This window comes from Mauremys reevesii, linkage group 25 (genome assembly GCF_016161935.1).
Source record: "Mauremys reevesii isolate NIE-2019 linkage group 25, ASM1616193v1, whole genome shotgun sequence".
NCBI lineage: Eukaryota > Metazoa > Chordata > Testudines > Geoemydidae > Mauremys > Mauremys reevesii.
In genome coordinates this window covers 19,872,994-19,896,430 of record NC_052647.1, presented here as the reverse complement: position 1 = coordinate 19,896,430, position 23,437 = coordinate 19,872,994, and the positions used below count along the sequence as shown (strand labels likewise).

The following is a 23,437-nucleotide window of genomic DNA, read 5'->3' as shown; positions in this document are numbered from 1 at the left end:
TAAAATGTATACAGGCGCTCCCTGTGCACCTGAGAGCCTGACACAGACGCAGCCAGTCATGTGCTTGGGTGAACAGTGCAATTAATTTAATGGAAGCAACAGACACGCCGACGTCAATGGGAGCTTGGCCTCGGTTGTAAACGAGGTCAAGATTTCCCCCACTGAGTCTGCAACATCAGCCCTCAGCATTGCTGCCCGAACAACCACGAAACAACCCAAACTTACCACCCTAGGATACAAAGCCCAGTATGGCACATGGAACTTGGCAACTTTGTGCAGCATGAGAAAGCCTGCTGTGAGGCAGACCCTCGAGAGCAGATGGGTGAACAGGGCAAGCCGGATTAGCAGAGGAGGGTGATGGATATTAACGAGCGACTGTCTAATGAGAACGGAGAGGTTAACACATGCCAAAGCGAGCAGAGCAATGGCAGTGAGGCTCCCGCGTGAGCTGTGGCTGGTCAGCAGCGATGGAGAAATCTCATTTCTAAGCCCCCGGGTGAAATTTTCTTTTGCAAATGGAGAGTAGCTTCAGATCCCCAGGAGCTGCAGCAGCCCGCGAGTACATTCTCCCTCTGCCCCCAAAGAGCTGGACTCATCTAAGACACAAAGGCCCAGATCCACAAAGGTATTTTGGGTTCTAACTTCCACTGAAATCAATGAAAGTTAGGAGCCAAAAACATTTGTGGATCTGGGCCAGAGAGGCTATGGGGTTGTACCGAGGTTCTCAGATACTTTACATTCTTTGTATTCGCTGGTCCATCGTGTATGTTAACAGGACCGGGGTGGAGTGGGGACACTGGGAATTAGCCTTTAGCAAACCTCTCTCCTACAGTTTGCCTGGATTTGAGCAAGAACTGCATCGCTCTTGCAGCTAGGACCAGCCACTTCACATAGGTTCAAGGAACGGTCCATACCCGCATTCTTCTGCTTGTTTTCCATCTCCAGTCTATAAACAGTTGCCCTGACGCCTACGTTGGTGCTGCTGCTGCTCTTGGATTTGACACGCGGTATAGCCACGTCTATACTACACCTGCAACGCTGCGGCTGTGCCGAAGCGTCCATACTTCCTACGTAGACAGAAAAACTCCTTCTGTCAATGGAGCTAATTCGCCTCTCAGAGGCGGTAGCTAGGTCAACAGAAGATCCCATTGACCTCGCCCCATCTACACCAGGAGTTAGGATGACCTATCTACAGCACTCAGGGCCCACCGTATTTCACAGCCCTGAGCGATGTCACTAGGTGTAATGGGTCTGATTTTTAAGTGCAGACCAGGCCTAAACCGCTGAGGAGCGGAGACACGTGCAGGGCAATTTGTTTCCACAGGAAACTACAGATTAATTCTGGTTCCCTAATGGGGGGAGGGGGGGAAGCACCATTCCTCTGTGGTGAATTTTCCATTGCTGGGACCTGTTCAGCGCCGTCACAATGACACCGGTAGAAACCTCAGTCCAAAGAATATTCCTCAAAGACAGCGCTTAGAAACAAGCCAATACCATCCAGGGTGACCACCACTTTCCCTTCTACTTAGGATACACAGCTCCACAAGGACAAGGAGATTACCATTAGGGATCCTTTCGAACCCTTCTCAGGTTACACTAGGCTTCTTAAGTGACAATCTGGATTAGTGGACAGCTATGTGGAGGGAAGATGAAAGTACATTATGTTCTCAATGGAGACAAGGACTCCCCGCAGCACTCTGCTGCATCTGACATACTGGATAACTACTTGACAATGTCGTCACCGAGTGATGTAACGGGCGTAGTTTCCAGAACTTCTCTAAATCTACCTTGGACCTCAGTACATTAAGTGACAAGGAGGAATTGGCAATGTTCTCCAGCAACCAAATAGCCCAACGAGGCAGAGTTACTGAAACGTGTTTTTTTTTTCCAAACACTGCTTTCTACTAACCATCCGTAGCTTCCAGTATTCACAAGCTGTGGAAGATATTGACATTTGACACAACTGGAATTCATAGTGCTTCACAGATTGTTAAAAAAATACAAATGTTTAAAGTTTCCTATATAAAAATATACAAATCCAAAAATAGAGCTAGAGAGATGAAAGAAATCAGCCTGAAGAATTTACAGTGATAGCTAAGATTCCTCCCTCCCTGTATTTATTTTTTTAAAAAGGTAAAAATGTGTTCACACTTCACAGTTTGGCAGGACGTTGCCTCCTGCCGGCATGCACCAATTCCTGCTTTGAAGACAAGGAGGCCTTTTGCAGGTGCAAAGGGGAGGTACTGCTGTTTGAAACTGACAAGGCATGCTGATGCTCCGACAACACAGACACAGAGTCTGGTGAGGAAAGGTCACCAACCAGTCTTGAACTGGTAAAGGTACAAAACTCTCACATCCCGCTGTGGAAGAAATCTCTCTCCAAACCCAAGTGGGCAAGCCACACCCAGAAGGAAGACAAGGGAGCTGGCTGACAGACAGACCTTGCCAAAAATTTAACTCAGATCTGAAAAAAAGAACCTGTAATATCCCGCAGCTGCAGGGAATTTGCATATATAGAGTTAAAAAAAACAACAGGATTTTCAAGCAAACAAGACAATTGCGGATCGGTGCCGAGGTCTGCATTACACTAAAAAAAAGTTACTTCTGAGTGATCGGCGCTTCAGAGCCCAGCTACCTTGGCAACCATGGTCAGCCTGTGTGTCTTATAGTGGCAGCTTGATTACAAATACCTGCTCCCGGTGTTCTGGGTTGCATCACATCCCATGAAGAGGGGAAAGATGTAAGAGAAAAGGGAATTCACAGAGAACTTGCCCGTCTGTGGGATTGTAAACTAGCAGCATAGAAGCCCCTGGTTATTTTAGACTGATCTTTTATGGCGATCCCCATGATATTAGTCTGACTAACACATCTGTTTCCCCGCCTAGCCCAGAATTCCGTTCTCTAGGACTCAGCTGGGTTGACACAGGGCAGATGCTTAGATCCCAGAACTGCAGTGTCCGAGCAATAATCTTCCGAGAGGCGCACAGTTCAAATTCTATTTGATTGGAACACCGTGGTCTCATTTGCTACTCCTGACCCAAAAGCCTTGATGCATTGTCTCCCTCACTTTCCAAGCAACACTGGAATAGGGAAGAAACCTGCTGTACTAGACTCAGCAAAAACCACCTCTCAGTGTTGGTGCCAATGAATGGCTCTCTTATCAAAATTGGCTCTGTGCTCTCAGCAACTGGTCTAGGAGAGTTTTTGAAATAATTAATGATGGATGTTCTTCCTGAACCTTCCTATAAAGCCCCGAAGCACGCAGCATTTGCCTCATTTCAAGTGTATTCTCCTTAGGCAGAACAGGTTAAAAGAAGTGTTTCTATGCAAGGTGTTAATAAAATATACAGCAGAATCACACTTGGTTTTAGTTAGAGAGAAAGTAAGCACCATTTACAGGTGTGATTCAGGTTCATATAAAGTTTTATTTCACTCCAACATAGTTTGGGGTTTCTCCCTACCAAACAGGTGGTCTTCCTGCAATTCCATGCACATGCATAAAAAACTCCCTAGAAGCCTCCCAGCAAAAAGCATGAAATGGGAATTGAAACGAGTCCAACACCCCCGGGTGTGCTGAAAATTAGCACGAACCATGGGACCAAAATGTGAAGAGAGACACTGATTCCACTGTAATATCTGCCCTCCCACCTGCTACTTACCTCTTTCCTTCCTCTTTTTGAGAGGAACAATTAACACTGGCCTAACACTATCCTCTGCACGCAACACCAGATTTTTGTTTTAAATGCTTTGATAGGAATTATATACAGTTACATAATCAACAGCAACCCATACGGAGGGGTTTTAATTTTTAACTTCCAAAGCTGCTGCACTTTCCAACAGAGTTCCAAATATAAAAACCTTTCCACACATTAGACACAGACCTTTCCCTCCCACTCTTCCAGACAAGGACTCTGTTGCAGTTTAGCCTTGATGCTGGTTAATGCAAACCCCAATGTTTCTACCTTCCCTAGCAAAGGGATCCAACAGAAGATCCAGTTTACAAATTAAAACCACCACCACCTGCCTGCACGAATAAGCTATCGAACACCAGGGTGTTGGAGTATATGGCAGTTTCCCGCATTTATTTTTCTATGAAAACACACCAGAACACTGCTTATTGTCATAATTAAATAAAATTCACCCTATTACTAGAGGATTCTTCAAGCCCTTGTCTTTCCATCAGGTGTCTCTGAACCAAAGATTTACTAAAGAAGTCACCAAGGGCTGAAATGCGCAAGTGCATGAACAACACGCAGCTTCGTTATCAAGGATGATTTGTGGGCCGAGGAAGGGTGGGTGACATACACGAAGGTGACTGAATTCTCAACTGGAGGGATTCTAAATCCTGAAGCCCCTCCACAGTCTACAGAGCACGATGTCCTCTTCCTGCAATTTTATGCTGTTGTAAGGACAGCTCGCTCCGTTTCAACTGGGCTTCACAGAAGGGCTAGGGGAAATGGAGGGGACATCAGGAACACCCACTTTGTTGTGGCTGCAGCAGGAAGAGAAGGGCGGGGGACGAAGAATGCGTTGGACAGAGGAGTCTAGCAGGGTTCAGTACTACCAGCCCACCATGGGCTTGAAAAAGAAAGAGGAAAAGATGGCCAGGAAATTCCTTTGTTTCCAATTACTGGTTTGGAAATCTCTGAAAGAACAGGGACGCCTTGGAGCCAGAAAAGCGATGTAGTGTTGGAAGAAAAAAAAATCCTGCAAGATGATGTGATGATTTAATCTGAATAAGAGACACGCCTCCCATTAACAAACAGCCCCAGCACGGGGCCATGTGACATGTCCACTAAGCACCCTATGCCTGAAGTCCCCGTCTGGCAGACAAACGCCCTGCCACTTACAAATGTACCAGCAGCCTGCCAGTCTGACCAACAGTCAATTTCAACTCACCCTCTGCATTAGCATCAGCTGCTCTGCAGGAACCCTCAGATTAGGGATGCCAACAGGCATCCCCTCACGCTACATTTTAACCAGACTAGGCAAATTACTCTGGATAGACACAGTGTTATCGGTGGTCTCTTCTCCACTGCATTTTCAGCAAGTTCCTTATTTTTTTGCCACTCGACACTCAAGGTGTCTTCATCTCACCAGCCCTGGTCGCACCGACGTTGGCATTTTGTTTTTAAGACCGACTGCAGAAAAATAAATTTGCCCAAGACTCCCCTTCCCTCTCCCCCCCCCCCCGCGCAAAAAATCTCAGAACGCATTATGGGGTCCCGGCCCCTCTTCTGGTAAATAGCTCGAGTGAACCCGCACAAAAACCTTTACAATCAATTTGACATGTACACTTATGCTCAGAATGAAAGAGCAAGGTTAAAATACGTTGGATAGGAGAATCTCTGCAGCAAATACAATTTAAAATAAAGCAACGAAGGGGTGACGGGAAGGAAGAGGGTGACTGTTTTATATGAAGAAAACCTCACCCAAATAATTAAAAAAATTAAGGAAAAAAAGAAACCTAAAAGCAGAGAATACAAAAGGCTAATTTTTTGTAAGGTTACAATGTAAAATATAATATAGCATCTGAACAACAGCTTGGGTGGTGTCTTATTAACTACCCACGGGGTCATCTGTTCAAAGATAAGGCATCCAAAATAGACCAAAACCACTTTGGTCGCAGCAATTTTCTTCCTTGCTCAAATGAACACATTTTATATTTTTATATATATAATAATATAGAATCTTTTTTTTTTTTTTTTGCACTAAAAAGTATTTCAATGATCATATACATTTACCAAGGCATGTTGGCATCAGGGGTAGCTACTGAGGGAAAGGGAGAAGTTATGAGGGAGGAGGGAAAGTCGAGTCAAAAAAAAAAGCTCTGGCATCCCCATGTAGTCACTGGGCCTCAGAGGTCTGAGCCGATCGCCGGGCCTTGTTTTCAGGTAGCATTCCTGGCAGAGAGGAACTGGGCTCTCGTGCTAGAAGGTGAAACTGACTCTACCCTCTCAGCACACTACCTTGAACCCCAGATTTGTACATCGTCCATGTCTTGTGGGTCTCTCAGTCTCAAAATCCATTGCCACTGATGTTGATGGACTGAAGATCTGCCACCTGCATGACGTTGATGCCGCTGCTGGCAAGGCGTGCGATGCCCTCGGGACAAATGGCTTCCATGGCCACCATGTTGGTTGCGATGAGGGCCGATGGGGTTGGCCCACTGTTTCCCTCCGAAGTCCCGGTGTCCATGGAGACCGCAGAGACGTTCATGGCCACATTGTTGGCTGTGCCTCCCTTCTTGTTTTGGTGGGTCTTGATGTGCTTGGACAGGTGGTCGCTCCTCATGAAGCGTTTTGGGCACTCCGGGCAGGCAAATTTCTTCTCGCCTGTGAAGAGCAATGGGAGAGGAGAACCGCTCAGCCATTTCAACAACGCGCTTGCTTTACGTCCTTATGGGAAGCCAAACCTTTCCACCACATTGTAACAAACAAACAAACAAACAAACAAACAAACAAGGGTTCAACATACAAACCAAACTCTGAATAAGAAGCAATTTTCAGCTATTGCCTGGATGAAGCTCACAGAGTAACCTTGACAGGTATTAAGGGAGAGGGCGGTGCAGCACTTTTCAACTGCCCTTCAGTGAGAGATAGAGGGTGCTGCCCCTCAGAAATAACTCTCACAAGACTTGTGGTCAGTGCCTTTTGCCATGCTAACATCCAAGGATCTTCATACTCTCCTCTCACCGGCTTTCTCTTTCACTTTATACAACTTCTGACCAAAGCAGATTTACTGGTGATGAAAACATACCAGGGGTCAGAAGCCATATTTAGTTACTGCACTAGAACCAAAGTCTCAGAACTACGTGGGAGGTAGCGAGGAAGAATTCATCCACCCACTTGCCAAACTGAATCTACTATGTGGAGTAAAACACACCCTCTCCCCCAAAATGTTGTGGGCCCTAACCCTGAGCTGTGAATCATGCACTCACACAGAGCCCCCCGGATTTCAACAGGGCTCTGCTCAGTGTGGACACTCTCTCTCAAGAGTGAGATCAGGCTCTGACGGGTTATTTCTTTGGCTCTGTCTCCATGATGGCCTCTCAGACCCTCTCACATTGATCTCCCCCGACTCTGAAAGTTACTTCCCCCTGTGGGTGGCTTTCTGAGAAGTTCTAGCTGCTCCTAAGGCGAGGAAAACATCTCAGCTGAAAGTACTGCAGAGGATTTGCTTGATGCAGCTGCCAACGAACAGAAGAGTCATGGTTTTGTACAGCTGGTGACAAAACCTGTAAATATACTTGTACTGCAGAAACTCAAAGCAATAGATGATGAACACTGGGCGAACACCAGGCCCATAGTGGAGAGTGCTGGCAATCACAAGGATCTTGGAAACCCTTGCAGCATACCTACAAGGCTAGAGAAAGAGCGGAAGCTCCCCCATGCCCCTGCTCTAAGTGCACCTGGCAGGTGCTCCCTTCGCAGAGCCAGGGCAGGTTCCCGGGCTTACCTGTGTGTGTGCGCTTGTGCCGCTGCAGCTCGTCACTGCGCGTGAAGCGCTTCCCACAGAACATCCAGCTGCAGACGAAAGGTCTCTCCCCAGTATGCCACCGGAGGTGAGCCCGCAGGTGGGATGTCTTGCCATACACCTTCCCGCAGCCCGGGATGTGGCAGATGTGCTGTTTCTTCTTACCGGGATCCCCAGAACCCCTGGAAGAACCCAAAGAAATCAAGGCATTAATTTACAGAGCCTCTCCACTCTCACTAACAAGGAGGTGAAACATCAGCTTCCTAAACGTGGCACCCGGCGTGGCTGCTGAACTCGCACAATGGAAACCCCAGGTTACCAGCTGCTGATCAGGGCACTGACTAGACCTGCCTACTCACTGCTCTGATGCTGGGCTGACATTAGAAACACAGAAGGGTGGGCAGGACGGTCTCCTGTCTAGAGGAATCAGGGCTCTCTAGTCTTGGCTCTGCTCAATGACCAAAAGCAAGTCAGCCCCCACTCAACGCTTCAGTCTAACCCTCTGTCAAACGAAGGTGACGTCTGTGTCCTTGGGGATTGGTGACTACAAGGTGCTGCAGAGATAAAAGGTGCTGAGGTTGGTAACTGTAGCCACACCTTTGGATGACAGGCTCTCATCAAGAGTGAAGTGTTATTGGGAGAGTCAAAACTGTACCATGTGCGCACGAAAACACTCCCCAATTAAAGTCAGATTGGGAACTGTTACGAGCAGGTAAATCACTAGTTTTAAGAAGTCTACGTCAGAGGAAAAGGGCGGGGGGAGAAGAGAGGGGATGTGAGGGCTTCAGAGGGGTCACAGAGGAGTCACTTAAATCCTCAGTGAAAAAACAGAAGAGGTTGCAACCAGGAGCCTCTTCAGGAGTAGTCAGAAGAAATGGCCTGACAGGCGGCTCCTCAGCAACTCTGTCCCTAATTTCCCTGTGTGCGGAAGAAACCTTTTTGTTCCATTGGGTCTCTCCTCAGAGTCCCCATTCCCTTTTCCGGTACGTTTTTAACTAAACATTCTCCAGCGTAACAAAGAGAGGGAGAGTGCGTGGGACAGGCCCAGCAATGACCAATATGGGGTATGAGATGAAGAGCAAGTCAACGGAAAAAGGAAGGAGAGGGAACCAGTGACTGAAGTGGGAAGAGGTGGTAGGAGGGAGGGGACAGAGGGAAGGGGAATGGCTGCGTTCACAGGTTTTAAATGGGAGCTCAAGCAGCTGTTCATTCTGAGTGACCCTGCTGGCCCGTCACATAGCTGATGACTGAAATTCTGTCCTTAATGTACACCAATGGCCCTGCCACTATTTGGAGATACCCCATAAAGCCCTAGCCATGATGAGCTGCCAAAAGGGAGGGAAATTACAGCCTCTGATTAACATTTCTGGCCTTGTGGGGTTTACGCTGACTCCTTCATGCTGCTCAGTGCAGCGTGTTTTGTTACCGCCCTGCGACAGCGCCTTCCGCGATACAGCTCTCGAAGCTTTAACGCGGGCCAAGGTCTCATCACCAGCGAGGCCGGGAGCTAGCTGCATTTCTCCAATGCAGGAACCGAAGCACAGAGTAGACACTAGGAGCCTAGACTCCACTCTCCCCCTTTTCAAACAAACCCTGCCACTCTGGAGCACTGTTCTCTGGCAGGAGAACCCAGGCCACAGGAACAGACAGGGCTCAGCCATCAGTTTCTCACAACAGGAGCGTGCTCATGTCAGCCATAAGGTTTAGCCCTTTTTCTGCACCCGATAATACTTTAGCGATGGAAGAGGAAGCCACTGAAGCAACCAGTTTATAACCTAATGCCCATAAACACAGAGACAGTAAAAATCTTTCCGTTACTCAGGGCAAAGTTTTAAGGGGGAAACCAAAACAAAAGACTCCCGACAGCTTTCACGGGTAAGTTTAGTTTCAGGAGGACCCAGGGACTATAACACTGACTGTAACCAAAACAGAGCGTTGGTGGATTTAGTGCAAGTTTCCTTCCTCCTCTCATGCAACTGAGCTGCTGCCCACCCATTCTGCCATCATCAGCCCCTGCTCTGCTATTCCCGTCTGACACGAACGGGGACTGGAAAGACTAAGCTTGCTCAGTTCTGACAACGGCAGTTGGAAATGAGGCACCCAGCATGCTGTGACCCACCCTTCACCAGCCCCGGCCTAGGGCTCCTGGGAGAGAGCACTACTGCAATCATCCGACCTGTCAGCCTATTTTATTAACAGTGCAACCTGGATTGACTTTAGTTCTCGAAGGCCAAGGCTGCTAAGTGACCTTCAGCCTCCATCTCTCTGGGTTTCTGAAACGCCCTGACATCATAGTGATGATTCCGACTACAGTTTGAGGTACCCAGTTAGCAAATCCTACCTTCCTTCGCTGTCTTTGCAGTATGGGCAGGTGCAGGCTTCCCGCCGCATCCTTCGGCCTTGGGGCTGTGGGTCGGGACTAGTCTCCCCTTCTTCCACAGTAGCGTTTTCGTCTCCCATTCCGTCACCCCCTCCACCATGCAGGCCCAGCTGAGCACCATGATCACCTAGAGGGAAATCTCTGCATTACTTTTGGATCAGCATCTTAACCAGCAAACCCTAAGCAACGAGGAAATTAAAAAGAAGGAAAAACAACTACAAATTGCTAGGCATTTTATACATGTGATGGAGGGTCACGCTGCACATCTGAAGGAGCACCTTGGAAGGGGGCGTCCCAGATGAAGAGTGGAAGTCCACAGCGATCTCTGTAAAGCAGCTCCACCCTGCCAAGGCACTTTAAATACAAGTAAATGGAGCAAAGAGCATCAATGCTCTGCTAAGTGTAGATGTAAAATCCTGACCAAATACTCTGTAATTACCTCGGGATGGGGTTCTTGATGGCATCAGTTGGATTCTATTATGGACTAATCTTGGCAAATTCTCCCGCTGTATTTGCTAGACAGCCGTGGAGCCAGGAATTAGCTGCCCCTCTACAGATCCTTTTGCGGTCTCAATTTAGATTTGGGAAGTAATTAATTTTGGGGCCCCCACTCTGTTTCCTGTAAAAAGCTTCCTTACTCAAACCACTGTCAGGGTCAAAACGAAACAACCTGGTCCAATCCTCCCCCGCCCCCCTCAGGGAACACTGAACAAGTTACTTTTTGCCTTTATCCTCCCCCAGAGAATCACTGGCATCCTTATCAAAAATGGACCCAGGAGTGGAGATCAAAACAAAACTCGCTTTCTTTTCTCCACAGATTTGCCGGAGTTATCGAGGTTTAAGCAGTTGTAGAGCATGTGTCTTTTTCAGGAAGACAGAATCAAGTCAGTCAATATTGTTATCTGCCAACTATTTAAACCATTTCGGTTAACCCACTCTGGAAAACAGAGACAAAACAAGCGTGCAAAACTCCCCCACTGAAGTCAGTAGCAAAACTGCAATTGACTCCACTGGGGCCAGGATTTCATTTCCAAAGACTGTGAGTCTCTTCTCTTACTTGTTTGTAAGTCTGAGACTTTATTATCTGGCCTGCATAATGACAGCCATGGAAATATGTACTTGGATAAAATGCACTCTGGATTACTGAGAGTGACTTTACTCTTCTCTCACCCCCAACTTCCAAAGAGTGTCTGCAGCCAAGTTATATTACCCAGCATTTCCCTAGGCCAAGCATGTACCACTTCCGGCAATAACTGAGCATAAAATCCAACCAGAACTTTAGTGCTCTAAATGCACAGACCCCAGAGACAATCTACACAATTCTCACGCTATGCAGACTTCAAGGCAACAAAACAGACCTTGGATTAATGGAAAGCTCAGTCTCAGAAGTTCTGACAAGTTCTACTTACAACAGAAGTGCTTGCAGTACGTTTGCGAATGTAAAAAGTTCAGACTATGTTAAATACATGTTACCAGAGCCGGCGTCAGAATAAACTAAAGAACTCCTTTATTGTTACTGAATGGAAAATGTAGTTTCCTCTGGCACAGCTCTGAAACGGCCAGATTCCTGAGTAATACACAGGGTATAACAGCAAAAACTATTACAGCCAACAGCCTAACATGCTGGTTACTTGTGTCTCATGGGCAGGAGAGAAAGTTAGGGCATAAGACAGCCTGTATTTTCGTCAAGGTCACTCATACTTAGCTAACATTATTCCCAACTCAAAGCAACAGTTGGAGGTTGTGTGTTTGATGTGCTTACGGGCAAAGATGAAGCAGGAGCCTAAGGGCAGTTCTCACCTTGCCTAGACAGAAATGGAGCAGTCTTTCCATTGCAAGCTGACATTTCTGAGCCCAGCGCTAGCCACACACCAAAAATGACATTATTTCAGACACTGCCAGCAAGCAGGAACCAGTCAGTTTTCACTTGCAACACAAAGCCCAGATGTGTGCAAATTTTAGAGGTTTTAATAACGTCTCACGGTTTATTCAAGGCAAAAAAGTTTCTCTCTTTGGTACTTTTAGACTGCGAGGCTGAACAGACCGAGGACCGTTTTCCTTTAAGTATCTGTTTAGTTTAAAATGATTAAAGCAACAATCCAGGAGCTAATCCACAAAACAGATGCAAAGCCTCCCAACAATAAAATGAGAAACAGCAATAAATAAAGCAGCCTGGGAGAGACTGTCGTTTTAGTAGCATCTATCAGGGAAGATATTGTTGGAGCACGCTAGCTGGCTAATGACTGCGAGCACCGAAAGAGATGTATAACGTTGAAAAATCATCTGGCGCGGTTCACGCGAGGCATTCTCCATCTCAAGGAGCGATACCTAATTACAAAAACCATGGGAACTAAAGCGTGTCACCAACAAGATTCCAAATACAGACGAACATATGAAACATTTGTAAAAGGGGGGGGGCGGTGAGAGGGATGGCAAGCGTTTAAGCCTATCAATTTTCATTTCCATTTTATTGCTCCACGCTTATGCTGTCATCTAATTGCTTCTTCAATAACCCTAGCTACACTTCTCAAGTGTTTTATTTCTCTTCAAGCGCCACTGCGTGATTATTTTAATGCTGAGAAAAAAAAAACCAGTAAGTGGTGCAAAAACAGCAGGCTGCGTAATCTGTTTTCGGCTGCAATTAACATATGCCAATAGGTCCAACAACAGATTTAAACTCATATGTTTTCATTGGACTGATGCATGAAGTGATTACGGCATTGTAATAGCTGGAGCATTGTTAAGGCTGCAATATAGTTGCTGTTTAAAGCCAAATCTTTGATCCTTTCCTGAAATCCATACTGTGATCAGCTTGAAATTTGGAATGTCGCTTCAGGGTCCTGGGTGTAGTTTGAGGTAGGTGTGTGTGAGAGTGAGAGTGAGTCATTTGGTTGATAAGATACAGGCCCTCCCCCAAAGAGTGACCTGACTTTAAAAACACAACCATCATCAGCCGCTGTTTGCACAGGTGCAGCTTACACTGCAGGAAACTGGAATAGGCCGAGCCTGTGCAAACTGTTTTATAGCTGCTTGGGGTTTGCACTGGTGCAGTACACCAACAGCTATCACAGATGGCTTGTATCAGAGCAAATAAATGAAGACAGTAAGGCTCCCGTCGGCTTGCAATTGGTGCCACTCCATTACAGTCTCTCTGTAGGCAAGTCTGAAGGAGATTAATGTGTTGCGAGTTTCCTTATCAGTTAGAGGCAGAAGGAAGCGTCTCGTGGCAATGTGAATTTGGACACTATGGTATGGTTAGGAAGCGTCTCGTAACCTGGCATTCATTTTCCTGTTAGAGTTTTCATGGAGCAAAGAATTACACTTTTTTTTTTTTCACATTCTTCCCACGCAAACGTTGGCGCACAGAGCAGAAACCCGTCTCGTCCACTCCTCTCTGCTATTTGCTCTGTAGTGTTGAGACTGACCCTTCTATTCTCCCTGATAAGAGTTCTTCCGAAGGTTTCTCTTGGGCACCCTCACATCAGCTGGTTTCCAGCTGACAGCTTCAAGCTGGAGTCCATGTATTGGCATCCAGCGATACATGCCTCAAATATGTCCAGCACTTTCTTCTGATGCTGTTGGAAACAAACTGCTGGTTGGTGATTTCTCAGCTCTCATAGTTGGTGTTTAAGTCTTTCCAACCAATGCCCAGAATTTTATTTTCAAAGGTGTCTAGATTTCTGTCTAACGTTTTAGTAGATCGCTCCTTCAGCCATATGTCACACTTACCCAACCCTAATCCCTTTTAAATAAAATTGTTATTCATGAAATTCTAATTTAAAAATAAGTTGTTCCAGGCACAATGCACCACATTGGCAGCCCAAATTTCCAACAATGCTCTCATATTCCTCTCTAACAGACAACACAGGTGTTCAGCACCTCAAGAACTGGCCCTAAATCTGGAATTCAAATATCAATTTGATAAAGGCCCATCTACACTTGAAAGTGGTTTCTGATTAAGGGAGGAGTGTGAATTTAAAGTGCAATAGCTATTCCTGAATAACTCCATGTATGGACATTCTTATTCTGGAGGAAGAGTCCACAGATGGAAGCAATCTGGAAAAAGTGCCCACATGCAATTCATTAGCAACAGCTCCATGTGTAGCTGAGCCCCAGTAAGGTGCATCTGAATGAAGCAGACACTGCAAGACAGTGGGAAAAGCATCTTCAAGGAATTCAGTGGAGTTGCCACAGTCTGCATTGATTCGAATTTAAATGACTGTTAATGCCCACGTACAAAAGTGAATCGATCCTCTGTTGTGCAGTGCTAATGAGCAAAAAGAGAGGCTAACCCTCTCATTAATAGCCATTTAAGCTACTACTCAGCTTGCTGATGAAGTATGGAATTATTTTAATGATCTGGAGAAGGGTTATGAAGAGAAGGACCTGGGGTACCACAAGTATAGCGCTTTCTGATTAATACAGATTGTAACCAAGTGAGATGAATAATTTGTCTTTATTAGAGTCCTAAGAGATTATCTATATCCTTGTAAATCAATAAACAATACCACGAGGTTAAGGAACTATGCATTAAAAACTATTCATCGACAGACAGGTCTACCAACTGGACACAGACAATTCACATTAATTAATTCTGCACAATACAGACCAGTCTAGAAAGCTTAGCAGATCCAAAGCTAGGCTCTCTCAGTTTAGCCAACGCAATTCAAGTGTATAAACAGACCTGTACAGGGCTCACAAACAACCCTTCCAGTATGGACTAGTTTAAACCCATTAGAGTATGTGGGATCATTTAAAATTCCTGATTTCAAGTCTTCTTCAAGACAGAGAAAGCCAAGGAAGAGAGGTGCAGCATGGTCCAGTGGAGAACGTACTAGTCCAGGTCTCAGAAGACCAGAATTCTGTTCCCAGTTCTAGTACTCATCTGCTGCGTGACATGGGGCAGTTCCACCTCTTGATGCCTCTGTTTCCCCTCCCATCCTTTGCTGGACTCCTCCACTTTGACTGAAAGCTTGCTGGACAGGGATCCTGTCACTTCCTGTTTGCGGCTCCCTCATGCTAAGCTGCTGTTTTAGCTGGAGCATCAAGGTACTAGTGTAATAAATGGTGTGTGAGCGAGCGAGCGAGGTGAGAGAGAGAGAGAGAGAGATGGAAAAAGGGATGTACTTGCAAAGGCTAGAGTTTGGAGAAACCTACCCGGAAGGGGTAACAGCCCAGCTATCCTGGAATTCCTGATCCCCATTTTCAAAAGCTGCTTCAAAACATGACCTTGCATGTGTCATTTAGATCCTTTGAAAATGCAATTCTTCCTCTGGGCTTACGAGGGGATTACGGAGAGAAGCAGAGCTACAGATTACAAGCCCTCTGCAAAGGCAGCACCCACGCAGATTCTTTGCCAAAGCGCTCTGCAGCCTCAACCCATCTGGTATTTCCCATAACTCTACACACAATGACGAGAAGCTTCACTCTCCATAGTTAGATCATGCTTGTTAAAGAACACCACACACACAAAAACAACAAGGACTAACAGATTTATTTGGGCGTAAGCTTTCGTGGGTAAAAAACCTCACTTCTTTAGATGCATGGAGTGAAAGTTACAGATGCAGGTATTATATAATAACTTTCACTCCATGCATCTGAAGAAGTGAGGTTTTTTTAACCCATGAAAGCTTATGCCCAAATACATGTGTTAGTCTTTAAGCCACCGGACTCCTTGTTGTTTTTGTGGATACAGACTAACATGGCTACCCACTGATATCACCCACCCACACGCAGTGCAAAGACTTTAAAAGAAAGAATGAGACTGTTAGAGGGATTAGGTGTGATGTGAAAAGGTCACATCTATCTTTGCAGAACAGGAAAGATTATTAGATTTAAACCCAGACCACTGTGAAATTTTCACTCTAAGATACTTCAAACATGAAAACATCTCCATTGAGATATGAGATGTTACAGTCACACAGAGTTTAAATACTGAGACTCTCCAGTCAGTGCACAGTACTTATCGATCAGTATCATACTCTATTAAACCCAGGGTTGTGAGTTCACTCCGTGAGGGGGCCATTTAGGGATCTGTCTGGGGATTGGTCCTGCTTTGAGCAGGGGGTTGGACTAGATGACCTCCTGAGGTCCCGTCCAACCCTGAGATTCTATTCTACTCTAGTCCTGCAGCTGAAGAACAGCGTCAGGTTTTGAGTAATACTGATTGGGTAAAAAGTTAACAAAAAGTTGCCTAACCAACTATTTCTAATTGATTAATAATTCTGCTTTCACCAGCAGGTGTCACTATAGTCCTAAACGTGTCAGAATAATGACATGTCAGGAGGCCCAATATATATCTATATGAATGAATGGCTAATTTCAGATGTTAGTGACCATCTAACATATTTTAAGGGCTACAGAGACCTGTGAAGTGCATGAAAAACTACATATCTGACTGTGGGCAAGAGAATACATATAATATTACTATATATACACTTTTAAACATGACAAGTTTCCTCCCCCACCTCCAAAATTAGGCCTCGTCCAAGCAAGGGATTTGCCCTGCTTACTGCCATCAGCATCAATACAACCCCTACCGTCTGCAGGCAAAGCCACTATTTGCACCAAGGCAGCTGACCACTGTTTGAAAGTAGGGAAAGTGCCACTAGTGCAACTGGTGGTTTTGCCTGCCGGCACTAAGCGCTTCCACTCATGGCTGTAATCAGAGTGAACCCCCCAGATGAGGCCTTAGGCTGTGAGAACCAGTATATGGCCAGGAGCACCAGTCAAAACAAATGGAGGGGTGGGGGGAAGAATCAGACTCTCTTGCAGGGAGAGTTAATGGACACTTTTCTTTGGATGTGGGAGCTCAGTGTGCACCTCAAAAGTGGGAACTTAAAATAAAAGAAGGGCAGCAGCTCAGCATGTCTGTCGGGAGTAAGATACAGAGGGGCGTATGAAGCAGGAAGGCAGGAGGCAGAAAGTGAATGCATGATGGGGCTGCCACTTTTAGGGGCCCAGGGGAAAACCATGGAGCCACCACAACCCCTCAGAAGGTTGGTCATCATCAGTGAATACTCTGAGAATACAGGTTAGAGGAGAGATTACGAGTTGCCCAGTCCCTGCCTGCTGGAATCAGCCCTTATGTCAGGGAATAAGTGAAAGCACAGAATAACAAGCTAGAAAGAACAGTGAAAGTCAAATCAACACTTCAGCCCAAATGTGGACGTAAGGTACAACTCCATGCAGCTATGTAAAGGTAACTGTACTCTTACAAGTTGGGAAAGCAAATTATCTTTCTGTTGTCCCACTGCCACAAGAGGAAATCCAGATGGTCCACAAGTCATGAATCCATGCAAGACCCTCTGCCTTCTTCAGCCAGTTGCTTGCATTCAAGTGGCCCCTACCGCTTTTGTTAACAGTTACACAAGCTAGCAGCAACTAACCCAACACAATCTCAGTCCTAGAACAAGAATCCCTCATGGGAGCTCTCCGAAGCAACCATACATTGCGCAACACTTCCCTCTGATATTTTTGAAGCGCAGTACAATTCGTTATCTGATCTGGTCACTTGGTATCCGAACACACACAATCGACTCCAAGTTCTTCAATGCTGCATACTTCCTTCTACGAACATACGTAAACAAACATGACACAAACGCCATTGAGAAGGATGAAGGGAAAGGAAACGACAAACACTGCTTAGGCTGACTGACAAGGTTAGAAGCAATTGAAAAAAAACTGCAAATAAAATCCATGTGACTTGCCCATTCACACAATTAAATTCAAGTTCCTAGGACAGTGAGGTCATCCTTTTCAGGCCATACTGGCATTGGCTTCTGTGGTTAAACACAATGTAACAATTTTTAGACACAAATGCAGTCTCTTGCCCCAGAAAACACTTGCTAGATTATTTAAAACAGCTATCGCCATGAACTGAGGTATGATTTTTTTAAGTGGCTAGTGATTCAGGACAGGTTTACACTAGAAATTTTTTGCTGGTACAGTAATGTCACTTAGAGAGTGTCATTTTTAATGGTATTTCTATACTGGCAAAAGCTCTGTGCCGTTATACCACTGTAAAAATGCTTTTGCTGCTACAGCTTGTTTCGTTTGGGAACCAGGTATAAGAGATATCAGCAAAAGCACATACACTAATTTGCCACTATAGGCAGCATAGCACTTTCTGTAACCCTTTAAAAAGGGCTGATGTCTCAAGATAAGCTCCACCCCCCCAAAAAAGAGCCCCAAAGAAACAAAAAAAACCCACACAAGCTTTCCAGTCACTTTTGAAAGTCTTGGCTTGGAGCTCCTGCACCTAGTCAGCAGCAGCATTCCAGGCTCCCGACAAAGTTTAGCAATTTTAGGACAGAACATTTTCATTACTCAAGTTCTTGCAACATGTTTACACTCTGACAACAGAGCGGAGGGAAACAAGGATTTTTTTTTTTTTAACTTCATAAATTAACAACAGGCTGTATAGCACTGCGTATGCACTCTAGCGTTTACGTGCTGTCTTTGAGGAACTGCTGTTACATGAGTAAAAATGTGCACAAAAGATATGTACAAACAACAATGGGCCTGAAAAAAAACAACACCCTACTTCCCGTCATTACTGGACTCCTAGCCTCATTCCAATCTTCAAACATGCAAAAAACTACATTCTACTCCATCTTCTGTTGGCATTTTATAAATGGGGGGATGTTTCATCCTGGCAAGCAATTATATGATTCTAACCAAGGTATAAACAAATTCTTGCAAGAGGGGAAAAAAAAAAGACCACTAAAAAAAGGGAAGACATGCATTCATCATTGCTCACATATCAGAATGTTGTGAAGTCACCAGAATACAGCAGTATTGTATGGAGAAGGAATAAAGCCAACAATTTACTTTTATTATCTTCATTAATACAGATCGCTTGTCAAATCATTCTGCCCAAAGCTGTCATGGTTACTGTCCAGATCACAGATCATTCCCAGGTTACAGAAGCATTGAATGTATATCAGTGGTTCTCAACCCACAGCGGGATCAGCATACAGCTGCGGCCCATGTGACATCCTCAGGGTCATACAAGTAGTATATAGATTGTGGGAATGCGGCCTACATAACACAGAGAGCTGCACATGTGGCCTACAACGATAAATATGTTATTAATATACATCAGTAGTTCTCAACTATGCAAGTATATGTTTCAATGCTCTGGGTTCCAAACAATAAGGAATATTTTTTCAGATAAGACTGATGAGAATTTCCATGGATGTACAGCTCCAGCATCTTCAAAATGAAGCTGACCCAATTCTAATACAGCCCCTTTAATTTTGCAGCAGTTTCACCCCTGTTTTGGCCATATGGATCTGTTGCTCCTTCACCTGACATGGCAAAAGCCGGGGTGAAACAGGATTGCCCATCATGGACATAATCCTGCGGTGTGGACCCAGTTTGAACATGCTTAGCAGTCTTCCTCCCTTCTGCATAGACATACCTGCAGACAAAGTCCACCCACCCCTTTCTGGTGCTGAAATACCAAGCAGGTGTCAGTACACCGACAGGCCTGGTCAAGAGGCACTGGAGCACCTTAACTCAGGCATTGTAAATGTCAAACGGGAATCCCGGTGCTTAAAAATAAATGGTGAAGCGGTAGCAAAGCAGGCATTAAAGTGTAACCAAACGTGCCACAGCACTGAGATAAAGGTCTCACAATGTAGGTGGCCATTACTAATCCAACTGGATGAAGTACAAATGAAAGATACAAGCAAGGAAGAAGAGCGAGGATGACACAAAATGATCAGAGTCAGGAAGAAACAGACAAACTACATCCCGTAGGTAACGGTGCGTGAAGATGGATGTGGAGCCTACCACCGCCTTTGGAGTGGAGTTCAAAATGCTGTAAGCATGATACTAATTCTGCATCCGTCTCATGTTAAAGACTGAAGACCCAAAAACGAGAGCGTCTTGGCAGAGAGTTTTATAGACAAAGTGGTTTCTTGTTTTTCAAGCCACTGGTCTGAGCAAAATGATAGGTTGGGATTTTTTTTTTTTTTAAATGTTCTAAAACTGAGTGAGGAATGCCCTCTGGATTCTAGACAGAATATTTTTAGATCCACCTCTGTTGAGCTTGAAAAAAATGCCCACAATATTCACCTTTATGTAGGATCCGAACACAACTGTGTCTTATGCAAACTCTGCAATGTTTGCGACAACAGTTAAACCCATCCTGGATAAAGAGGAAAGCAAAATAAATAAATAAATAAATAAATAATCACCAAATGAGAAAAAATTTAACTCTGAAATTTAAGGGATATTACAAAGAGACCAAAAAAGCCACAAGATTTTTTTTTTAATTAAAGGAACACTGCCAAGTACAAAGAAAGCAAAGAGGGACTAATGTGACCCATCCAAACGCACCCAAAATATTTCTTATACATGCAATAGTTCTGTGTATGAAAGTTTATTTTTGGTCTGTGGTAGTTGGTAGCTTCAGAAAAAAAACATTAAAAGAAGCTTTCTAGCTCACAAACTCAATCATTCTCCCAAGACCCCATTCCTTCCCGTTTCTCTGAAAATTTTATAGCCCAGAACGACAGCAAGATCCTACACTATCCAGTATTTGTAATTTCTCTAAAATATATTGCACTACAGATACCATAGAGGACCAAATAAAATTAAACTACACTAGCCACATAAAGAAGTACACTTTGCAATGCAATACCCTTGATTTTTATCTTGTTTGCTTAACTTGCTAATTTGCAAAATTCATTAATCTGCAATCGTAGTCATTTGTGTAAAGTGGCGAGGCTTTATGTTAATTCTTTTGAGTTATGGACAGCTGAGTGGGGAACACATGGTACTCCTTGGAGACGAGCATGCTGCTTCGAAGCTATACTAAAGCATATTGAGTAATTGTATTTTAGTTTGGTGTTTAATGACTTGAAGCTACTCAGCAAGTTCTATGATATCCTTTAATTGTTAGAGGTTTTTATGCTGCAAGTTAAATTAAATTGAATTCCTTCGGGGGGGGGGGGAGAAATGAAGTTATTTGGTCTAACACAAAACTTTAACCACTTTTTCCTACTGTAAGAGAACAAGTTTGGTTTCACAGTGGCAACTGAGTAATACATAAGAACGGCCATAATGGGTCAGAACAAAGGTCCATCTAGCCCAGCATCCTGTCTTCTGACAGTGGCCAATGCCAGGTGCCCCAGAGGGAATGAACAGAACAGGTAATCATCAAGTGATCCATCTCCTGTCCCCCATTCTAACCCTTGTTAATAGATGTTACTTACAGTCAGAACTGACGTAAACAATGCAGGACACTGACACAGAATACCAAACCTGTCAAACCAGTATAGCTGCCAATACTTTCCTGAATCATAAGCTGTACAAGGCAAAGTTCTAAAGCAAGGTGCAAGTTAAGGAACAGGTCTCGGAGCAGACTAGTTTGCAGCAGCCCTGTGGTATCTGTCTGCTAAATCAATTCAGTTACAGTTCTCAGAAACTTCACTCTGGCTCCAGAAGGGAGAGTGACTTTAAAATTGGCAAAACCTGAACAATGCAATGGATGGAATTAAACCGAATGAACATTTCCAGAACACTGTTATATGAAAGACATGAGCATTTTCACTAATTAATGGCTTTACTTTATACTTGCTTCTGACTTAAAGACAGTATAAAAGCCAGTGCAAATACCATGCTGTAATATGAGGCAAGATGTTCTGAGTATTTCCAGTATACACTTCCTATTATCAAGGGTTTGAAGCTGAACAGAGTTCAAACTTGGCTGAAGCCAGTAGCCCAGTACCAAGTTTTTGTTTCGACAGAGTTTCAGGGGAAAAACTCCCAAACAAACCAGTTTCCTCTTATTGAATCATACAAGGTGGTGACTTGACTTCTCAGACCACCAGTATTATGGATATTTCTTCAATTAAAATGAAACTATCTTTTGTGGGGAGAAGGGGAGAGAAAAGAACCATCTACAAGAAGCTGAGATACTGAACGTTAAGTCCTGCCCGAGCTGAGGTATGTGGAATAAAATTACACAACTGAATTATTTTCTCAAGTTGTGTAATTCGATGTGATCAATTAAACAATTACAGTAAGTTAAAAAGGGATCTTGTCAAGGCTTCTTGCCCTAAAGTGGAACCTAATCTACCCCTCTTCCCACCCCCAGGAGTATGTACCATGTGGAGGTCTCAGCTCCCCCAGATACAAGATCTCTTTAAAAAAAAAAAATTAAAAATCATGTATTTGTGCCCTCAGCCCACCAGCTATGGGAAACCTCACAAGAACAGAGTTATGACACAAAGTTGGGATGCATTTGGTAACCACAAGGAAACAGGTTTCAAAGGGTTATTTCTTTGACATGGGCCTTTAAAAAAAAAAATTTTTTTTGCTGTGTTCCCCTCTTACATTCAATAGCTTAACATGCAGCTGTTCAAATACTTTACTGAACCCTGAAGCCAAGTACCTTCTGCCAGCGTGCTTTCGCAGGTAGTGGGAGAAGGAAAGAGGAGAAGAAACTGGTTCAAATTCTCAAATGTGGCTGAAACATGAATGATGCACCATATTTTGATGAAGGCTACAGAGACAGTGTGACAGCACTATAGCTGCTAACTGCTTCACAGGAAGCCAAAACACTCACTATTTGAAGCCAGAGGAAACAAACTGCTGCAGAACTAATCACGAGGGATTGAGGTACAAATAGTTAGAGAATGGCAGAGAAAAATAGAAGTGGTGAAAATTTTACAGCATCCTTAGCAGAAACTCCCACTATAACTGATCTCATAGGCTCAATGCTAGTATCTACAAAATGCCTCAAGACTGCGATTGAGGGGAACATGAAAAGGAGAATATCCAGTGCAATTCATAATGCAATGGGACAGTGTGAGAGCGTAAGGGTCTGCCTGCACAGATCCCTCTACAGGATCGGGGCCCCAAGTTGCCCCTGTGGTCGAATGACAGCCAAACTGAGTGCAGAAGGAGAAATTGGTGATACAGAGTCAGGGTATTTCCTTGGTGCGGATTTTGTAAACAAACCCATGACAATAATTCTGTTTTCCTGCTCCCTTTTGCAGGACTCCCTGATTAGGAAACAAGTGCCCTGACCCAAGTAGTAGCCATTCTGAGCTTGTGCTCTCCAGATGTTCCCGCAGAAATCTTCCTTCCAGATCACAGAGGTAAACGATGCTTTGCAAATTTAAAAATGCAGCCTTGTTCCAGCCACGAGCCCGCTGTGTTTGGAAGGTGGAAAACCCTGTAAGCTCCACTCTCTACCCCCTGCCTGCATGGGCGTGCAGGTGGCATCCTCCTCTTTTGTACTCAGCTGTTTTGCACTACAAAAAAGAGCCTCGGTTGAGTACTTTAATCAGTTAAAGTCCTGAATGCCTTGCATCAACGACACCTAATGGGAACACATTACAGTTGTCTGTTTACCTAGCACATACTTTAACCAGGCAGTCGATGATCCCTATCTTGAAGGCAACCTGCACTTACAATACTATATAAAAGTACTTTACTATTAATTGGGGTGTCCAACATGCAAACTTGGTCCATTTCACCACATGTGCCATAGATTTTGCAGTTAATGGCCTAAAGCTAAAAGGTTGGTTTCTTAAAGTGAAGCAGAAAGGTGAAAAGAAACTA

General features: G+C 44.6%; 1 protein-coding gene across 4 annotated transcripts in view; it reads right to left on the bottom strand.

The window, feature by feature from the left end:
- Positions 1-625: 625 nt before the first annotated feature.
- The window catches only part of SP1 (Sp1 transcription factor), a 34,143-nt gene continuing 11,331 nt past the window's right edge, over positions 626-23,437 (bottom strand). For all 4 annotated transcript variants that reach the window (XM_039514356.1, XM_039514354.1, XM_039514355.1 and 1 more), the window contains exons 4-6: positions 9,818-9,983; positions 7,459-7,658; positions 626-6,335 (exon numbers count right to left, since the gene is read on the bottom strand). In XM_039514356.1, coding sequence (XP_039370290.1) covers positions 6,019-6,335; positions 7,459-7,658; positions 9,818-9,983 — 683 coding nt within the window. In that variant the 3' untranslated portion in view covers positions 626-6,018. The remainder of the gene's footprint in view (positions 6,336-7,458; positions 7,659-9,817; positions 9,984-23,437) is intronic.